The following is an 8341-nucleotide window of genomic DNA, read 5'->3' as shown; positions in this document are numbered from 1 at the left end:
TGCTCTCTGCTGTTGCAGAGTCGTGCTGACTGCATCACACCCTCCTGGTTAAGCAGGGATGTGCTGCCAGGTTTGGTTTATGTGTAACTAAACACTCCAGGATTTTTGTTCTAGCCTTGTGCTGGCTGAAGACATGCTAGGTACTGGACCTCTCTGTCTTCCGAAGACAAGATATTAGGTACAAAAACTGTTTGCTTGCTGAAGACCTAATAAATCTGGATTTGTTATACGGACTGCTTTAACCAGAGAAAGGCTCAGTGATTAAATAGAAAAAAAAATGCACTTTAAGACACTTGGGCAATTTTCTAAAACTTTCCTATTTAATATCTTTCTCAGCTATTTAAGCCACGTTTTTCTGATAGGACTGTTTAGTTTATAAATCTGGAATCTTTTATCAATTTTCCCTCTGAAACTTGTGACTTTAGAAACCCGCAGTGCAGTAAATATGCCTCTGTACTAAACTATCATATTCTCCCTCTCCTCCAGCTACCACCTTTCTTATCAGCAGACATCCATACTTTTAGCAGTATCGTTCCAATGGATGAGAAGGTCCTTAGTGCAGTGACAGATAGCAGTGCTAATTCTAGAACTACAACCATAAGGGAAGATTTTCAGAAGCATGACATATGGTGTTTAGAGTGCAGTTGAGTGAAACTCCTATGATCTTGGCAACTTTGCAGTCAGTCTTGGTACTGATAGCACAAAAGCACTTCCTGGTCTATTGTGAAGGAGTCAGTGGACAAAAAGTAAAACTTTTTCTAAACGTCCCTTGCCAGGACAAAATGCCGTGATGAAATTTAGACATCTGTTTATGCTGCAGCAGTCCTCAGAAAGACTACAAAATTCAGATCATGTGGCTAAGCAGAGAAAAGCTGTGAATTAACTTAAAACATCTCTTCTCTGCTCCTTTTTTTCACTTCTAATTCACATTTTAACATAAACAGATTAAAATGCATATAAACAAAAACACTTGCTGTTATGTTTTACAGATCCTGTGCTTCATCCATTACTTTAGATCATACCATATTCAAATGGGGATCGCATATCCTGTTTTCACAGCTGCACTTGTGACTTTTAGCAGCTTGCACATTTTTTTTATTATTAATAAATTTTAAGTGAGTCAACATGAGCCTTGAAATATTCTTGACATTAACAGATAAGGTCTTACTTTCTTTGTAGTAACTTTTCCTGTTGTTTTTATCACTACTATTGATTATTTTAATATCAATGGATTTACGGACAACTAAAATTCCAAGCAATAGTCATTTAACTTCTACATAAAGTAATCTTTGTAGTCAAACTGCTCACATTAAGTGTAATAAGAAAAATAGATGCAGGTGCGGATTACAGAGCAGTTTGTCAATGAAGTTCCTAAAATATCACAGACTCATAAAGGTTGGAAAAGGCCTCCAAGACCATCTGGTCCAACCCCTACCACCAATGTCATCCACTAAACTATGTCCCTAGGCAGCACGTCCAACCTTGCCTTGAACACCTCCAGGGACGGTGACTCCACCACCTCACTGGCCAACCTGTCCCAGTGCCTGACTGCTCTTTCTGAGAGGAAATGTCTCCTTATTTCCAACCTCCCCTGGCGGAACTTGAGGCTGTTTCCTCTTGAGCCATTGCTTATCTGCAGGAAGAGGCTGACCCCCAGCTCCACGCTTCCTTTCAGGTAGTTATCTTCACTGTATGTGAATAAAAAAGACCTTGGTGCAGGCATTTTGAATGGTAATTAGATATCTTTAGGCATCTTACAGAAATTTGTTTTTTTTTTTGGCCAGAGACAGCTAGTCCTTACAGCCACACACCACTTACCTTTGGAAAAGAGAAAGTATTTTTTAAGGAACCAGTCCATATAGCTGTAACACGCTTTTCCTATTTTCAGTCTTGCTTCCTAAGAAAATGAGTCATGTGGGACTTTATTGTCTACCCGTGTATGTCTGATGACTTTTGGACACATTGTCCGGACAATGGGAAGGGACAGAAACCTCGCAGACAGTTAAAGCTGTACAGATTTAACTGGAGCCAGCAGACGGGTGGGCCGGTGGGCTCAGACGAGTGGTTTCACCCAGGGGAAAGGCGGGCAGAGCTCCAGCACGGAAAACATCCTGTCGTGCGTCAGGCACCCGCCAGCTGCAGACCTGCTGCAACACATCCGTCTGTGCCTCTTGTCCTGCTGGAAAGCCATCACCGAGGGGCGGAGGAGCAGGGGAAACGAGGCCAGGAAGGAGGCGAGGGGAGAACCGAGCGTGCAGGACTCGGTCGGTCCGTTTCTCGCCCTTCCTACCATCTTGAGTTACGTGACCGGGGACGAAGGCGCTTCAGCTTCCATAACGCTGCGGCGCTGGAGGGCTCCCAAAAGCGAAGCTAGAATCACGAGCCGAGAATCGTCTCTAATTCTCCGTGTAATTAATTACGCGCGCAGCATTATTAAAAATTAACGACGCAGACAACGACATTACTGGTCCGAAACGCCAACTCCTCCCCTGCGTCTGAATCCGGCCCTGCTCCCCCGGCCTCGCGGACCCTCCGAGGGCCGTTGCCGAGCTCCCACCGAGCTCCGACTGCTCGGGCCCCGTCAGGGGGGACGAAATTAAACCGAGGGGGGGAACCGGCCCTGCCCGGCCCGGCCCGGCCCAGCCCCGCCGGCCCGCGGCCGCCTCCGCCGCCAATCGGCACAGAGCGCGGCGCGCAGGGCGGGCCGCCGCCGCCCCGGCGCTATAAAGAGCCGCGCCGGGGGGCATCCGCGGCCGGGCGGGCAGGGAGCGAGGGCGGCAGGCATGGGGAACACGGTGGCCAGGGAGGACTTCGAGTGGGTGTACACGGACCAGCCCCACGCCGACCGCCGCAAGGAGATCCTGGGTGAGAGAGAGGGCGGCGGGGGGGATGGCGGCGCCGCTGCTGCGTGGCGAGGGGGGATCCCCGCAAAATGGCTGCCAGCCCCGCGGGGGAGGGAAGGGAAGGGAAGGAGCCGCGGCGGCGGGGCCGCGCCTCGCCCTTCGGGGCTGCTGGCGCAGGGGGGCGGCGGGGCCGGTGAGAGGGGAGCGGCCCCGGCCGCCTGCGTGGAGGGGGGAGTCGGCCCCGGCTCGGCGGGGTGAGAAGAAGGAGAAGGAGCGGGGGAGGGCGGGCGGCCGCTGCTGCGAGCCGAGCTCCCGGGGGGCGCCCGCGGCCCGTTAGGAAGGGAAGGAGCCGCGCGGAGCCTGCCGCGGCCACGTCCTCAGACCTGGAGCCGGGCTTACCTCAGGGCTTCTGGAGAGTTCGCGGGCCGCCGGTGCCGAGTCATTTCCTTCCCGGATCCCCTGGAGGTGACACTGGTGCTCGTCGCGTAAATGTCTGGCTGGCTGCTGAGCAACACAAAAATGGTGAAATGACTTAATTCTAGGCTTAATTCTGAAAGATCCATCATAGCTGGAAATGTGCCTCATGGAGTGGTGGTGCCTTTCTGTTTTCTTTGCGGGTAAATCTTAATTAGGAGGAGGGAAAGGAATGATTGTGTATGCTCGTGCCATCTAATTAGGATGGCATGCTGTGATGAAAGCTTCTAAATATATTTTTTATTGAATTCTCTCCCGTGTAGCAAAGCACCCTGAGATAAAAGCGTTGATGAAGCCAGACTACAACTTGATCTGGGTGGTCGTGCTGATGGTTCTTGCGCAGCTGACTGCATTTTACCTGGTTAAAGACTTGGACTGGAAATGGGTGGTCTTCTGGGCATATGTCTTTGGGAGCTGTATCAGCCACTCCATGACTCTGGCGATTCATGAGATCTCTCACAATAGTGCCTTTGGCAACAGCAAAGCGATGTGGAACCGATGGTTTGGAATATTTGCCAACCTCCCTCTTGGTCTCCCGTATTCAATATCCTTCAAGAGATACCACATGGATCACCATCGTTATTTAGGAGGCGATGGGATCGACGTGGACATCCCTACCAACTTTGAAGGCTGGTTTTTCTGTACCCGCTTTAGGAAGTTCATATGGATTGTTCTTCAGCCATTCTTCTATGCCATTAGGCCTCTCTGCATCAATCCCAAACCAATTACTCGACTCGAAATCATCAACTTGTTGGCTCAGCTTGCCTTTGATGTCATGATATATTATTTATGGGGAGTCAAATCCATTTTTTACATGCTTGCTGGTTCAGTACTTGGACTTGGTTTGCACCCGATTTCTGGACACTTCATAGCTGAACATTACATGTTTTTGAAGGGCCATGAAACTTATTCCTACTATGGGCCGCTTAATTTGCTCACTTTTAATGTTGGTTATCACAATGAGCACCACGACTTCCCCAACATTCCTGGCAAGAGCCTCCCACTGGTAAGTTTACTTCCAAGCTCATTTTTTTTCTTCAAATGAGCCCTACTCTAACTTGAAAGTCAGGTAGAACATAAATAGTTAGAAGAAAGGAAGTTAGAAAAGCCCTCAGAAGTTAGAATGGAATATGGCAATTGTTTCTCTAAAACAAAAAAAATGAGAGTAGATTGACAGAGGGAAGTCCCAAACAAACTTCTCATGTGCTGTCTGTTCTAACCCCCCTCCATAAAAGGAGAGGAAGTGTCTTGCGGTCTTGGCGTTATGCTTTGAACTAACTTTAGGCCTCTGTTATGGACAGCCTTCAGTATTCTTCTTCAGTTTGGAAGTATGCAGAAAACTAGTCAAGTTCCAGGCACCTTCAGAGTTTTGTCAGCTCTGTTCTTGAAATACTAAGTAAAATATTGTAATGCATGCTTATCCTTCAGTCCCTTATCAATGACGTTCTCTGGTGGGGGAGAGATACGGTTTGAAGAATGGCTGGTGTTTATATTGCTGACAAATGCTTAATAGCTTTCCATTCTGGAGCAGCTCACTCTTTCTCTAGTGAGAACCTTTGAACCCTAAATAAGTATCAACTGTACAATGGCAAGGCTTCAAAACTAAGACTTAGATCTGTGACATTTGCATAAGTAGCAGATGTAAATCTTTGAATTGGTTCTCTCCCATTTCAGTCTTTGCTAGTTGCTTTTAAGTGGGAGCTTAATTATTTCTTTAATTGTTTCTCAGAGAAAACATAAGTGTCCAGGGCTACACCTAAAGGTAATCTTCAATGAAAAGTGTTTTTTGTCATACTAAACTTGCAGTTTGACAGAAGCTGTAGTATTAGTCTTGTAGGTGTGTCCTTGTGGTTGGTAAGTGAGACCTGGTAAGACTGTGCCTTAAGTGGAGTCTGTTAGTTCTTTTTTAAAGAGAAATTGCATTTTTAATTCTTCATGGATTTAATCTTCCAAATGTAGCTTAAGTTGTGTGAGCTCACCTAACTCACCCTTGATACATAGATCTCGTTAAACCAGGTTTCACTTCATGCACCAGTACTGAAGTTCTGAATATGGAATGATTTTTCTTTCAAGTATTTCATTGCAGGGATAAAAACTTCTCTGCTACAGGACTGTTAATCTACAGGTTTGATAAGAAAACAGTCTTTCCTTTAAGCAGTGTAGTTAATTTCATTGGACTGGCCTCTGCTATGCTGAAGATTGCTGAATTAATGGGGGTACTGGTGAACTGAAAACAACAACTGTTGAACTGAAGTTTACTGATTAGATGACCTGTTTGATAGTGTGGTGATGGATCAAAAGCATCTTCCGTGCTGAACAAAGCATGTAAATACCTTACTTTTGTTTGCTGTTTTGAGGGGTTGATGATAATCTTCTGTTTGAAACTGGAATTTAGTGAAAACTCAGTCTTGTTCTGATCAGGTTTTAAAGGTGTTAGATGGTTGGCTGTAGGTAATCATTAAGGATTTCTGACAAACTCCAGTACCCTTAGTTAAAAAAGTATACTGTTTTTAAAAAAAAAGTATCGTACATCTAGGAGTAAAAGGTGTTAGGACAGACATTGAAGAATGACTGTAGAAACAAGGTGTTTCTTCTGAGGAACAAGTTGTTTCTGAGTGAGGTGTGAAAGTATGTACTGAAAATGGCTATGATAACTCTTCTTACAACTTTGCAAAGTCTTTTTTAGTGATACTTGTCTGTGCGTATTTATACACACATCAGCTCTGAATTATGTCCCTCATCTCAACTAGCAACTACTTGCTTGCTTGGAGTTGCTGAGTGTCATTGTTCCTCTGGTAGCACAGTGAATGGACTTCAGTGTTAGGCCTAGTTTGTCCTGGTTAACCTTCACAGTGTGCAGGCTTCACGTGAAGGAGGTGATTAACCACCAAAAAGAAACTTTCATGTGGTGGCACTAAGCTTTTCTTCTAGAATCTAACACCTAAAATAAAACTGGTAGTCTGTCTGCATTAAGATACTGGTTGAAGATGAAGTTGTCATGATTGGTGCTGATACAAATCGTAAGTGAACCTTGTGTTTCTCTTCAGGTGAAGAAGATAGCGGCTGAATACTATGACAACCTGCCACAGTATAACTCCTGGATAAAAGTGCTTTATGACTTTGTGATGGATGATACAATCAGCCCATATTCACGCATGAAGAGGCAATTAAAGGGTGAAGTGAAACAAGATTAAAGTTCTGGCAAACAAGAAACTTTGAAATGTCTGCTTGCTTTAAAGTGACTGGTATAAGGTCTCTTGCTAAAGATGTTGACTAGTGTCCTGAATTAAGATCTACAGCAACACAGCAATGCATTCTTAAAGATATTGTAGCAGACTACTACCAGCTATAACATTCCTAGCAGTCCTCAGATTCCTTGGTTAAATGTATATATGTTTGCCTAAAGATCAGTGTTACATGCTTAATGCTAAATTACTTCGTTAAAGGATTTACTCTGGCAGTTGTTCAGTCTGTACAAAATACATTTGGCTCTCAATATTTTAAAGGTTCCCAGTGTAGCACACTGCCCACACCATGCTGTTTAGCTGACTGTAGTATTAAGATGCTGTACTTAGCTGTTAATTCTAAACTAACATGATTTGTTAACTTAAATCTTCTGTTGAACTTGTTTCCTGATTTATGGGTAGAACTAAATTCACACAAATGTTAAGTCTGCTTTTGTTGAAATATGTAATGCCATTTGAAGTATTACTTGAAAGTGCTACCTGTCCTGCAGGAAGTATCTTAAAGGAGCATTCTGTCACTTAAATGAAACTGGTATGATACAGGTGGCTTGTGATACCACTGTAAAAAGTTGGAGAATCTGTTCAACTATCTTTGAGGGTCCCCATCTACTCCTTAAACTGCTTGTGTTGGCATAGATCTTGAGCAGGCAGTGTTTGGCATCTTGTTGTGTAAAGCTACAAGGTAACTGCAAGATTTTTGCAGTACGGAAAAAATCTCAGTTATGTGGTCTGAAGTTTTTCCTCTTCTGTGGAGTAAGATGGACTAGGTAGAACCTAGTTGTTTGTGCTGTTACTGTGGTTTTAAATGCTAACTAATATTGACACTTGTTTAGAAACTTGGCTTATATGGAAAACTGGATCAGTTAAGCAGATAATGTTCTGGCAAACAATGCTAGCTACAACCACTGGCAACTCAACCCTTTAGGTATGTTAGTCATTTGTGTACACAGAAAGGTGTTGTTAAATGTTACTGATTTTTAAATCGACAGTACCCGACATAAATACTGGCTTTCATGCATATGAAAATGTGGTGAGAGCATAGGTGATGCTGTTGAACTTCCTGCTTAAGAAGTTCTTAAAGTGAGAACAGAGAAAGGACAGACTTAATGAGCACAGAAGAATCTCTACATACCTCAGCACAGTATATTTGTCTTCTATTGTGTAATAGCGTTGGTGATAGCTGTAAGCTGTGACAGAAGGATACAAGTCACTCTTAAATCTCAATGGTGTTTCTACAATACCCATCTTCACTTATTTAAAAGATGGAATCTGATGAAGGTGGGAGCCTCAGGCTCCTGTTCATACTGGTCTACTGTAAGTAACTTAATTTTTAGATGTTTAACTTTTGCATTCTTATTTTTGAAAGAAGCTGAGTGCCTAAGAAGAAAGCATTTACATCTGAAGCCTCAACTGACTGCAGTCTTGTTCTTTAATAGATTTTTTTTTTAAGGCAGGGCCCTTATCTGTGGTTAAGCAATGGAAATGGTATGAAAGTGTGCCAACCACTTACAAAGCAACTTCATTGTGATGCCAATGACATGGTAGCTAGCCAGCATATTGCTCAGGGTACAGTGTAATGTCACAATATACTTTATCCAGTATTTTTACATGTAATTAAAAAGCAAAGATTCAAGTAACACTGGGTGTTTTTTTTAACCGGTCCCCTAGCGCTGAAGGATTGAAGCTTTAGGTAAAGCTATATTGCTGAAGCAGCTGCTAGAGGGCCTGTCCTAATGAGTGGTGGTGTGGAATGATCTGAAGAATTGCTGCCTCTTTCTA

The 8341-nt window shown here is 44.0% G+C and overlaps 1 protein-coding gene across 1 annotated transcript; it reads left to right on the top strand.

The window, feature by feature from the left end:
• Positions 1-2716: 2716 nt before the first annotated feature.
• DEGS1 (delta 4-desaturase, sphingolipid 1) lies at positions 2717-7601 on the top strand. Its single transcript, XM_035321339.1, has 3 exons — positions 2717-2865; positions 3581-4323; positions 6365-7601. The coding sequence occupies exons 1-3, from the start codon at positions 2784-2786 to the stop codon at positions 6509-6511; spliced, it is 972 nt and encodes a 323-aa protein (XP_035177230.1). The 5' UTR covers positions 2717-2783; the 3' UTR covers positions 6512-7601.
• Positions 7602-8341: the final 740 nt, after the last annotated feature.

This window comes from Oxyura jamaicensis, chromosome 3 (genome assembly GCF_011077185.1).
Source record: "Oxyura jamaicensis isolate SHBP4307 breed ruddy duck chromosome 3, BPBGC_Ojam_1.0, whole genome shotgun sequence".
Classification (NCBI taxonomy): Eukaryota; Metazoa; Chordata; class Aves; order Anseriformes; family Anatidae; genus Oxyura; species Oxyura jamaicensis.
Note: the sequence above shows the minus strand (reverse complement) of the source record. Positions and strands in the feature narration are given on the sequence as shown.

Bases quoted from the DNA above. Each gene is read 5' to 3' on its own strand.
- DEGS1 (XM_035321339.1), top strand. From the start codon at position 2,784: ATGGGGAACACGGTGGCCAGGGAGGACTTCGAGTGGGTGTACACGGAC. The intron at 2,866-3,580 runs GTGAGAGAGAGG...TCTCCCGTGTAG, and splicing joins CCGCCGCAAGGAGATCCTGG to CAAAGCACCCTGAGATAAAA. The intron at 4,324-6,364 runs GTAAGTTTACTT...GTTTCTCTTCAG, and splicing joins CTGGCAAGAGCCTCCCACTG to GTGAAGAAGATAGCGGCTGA.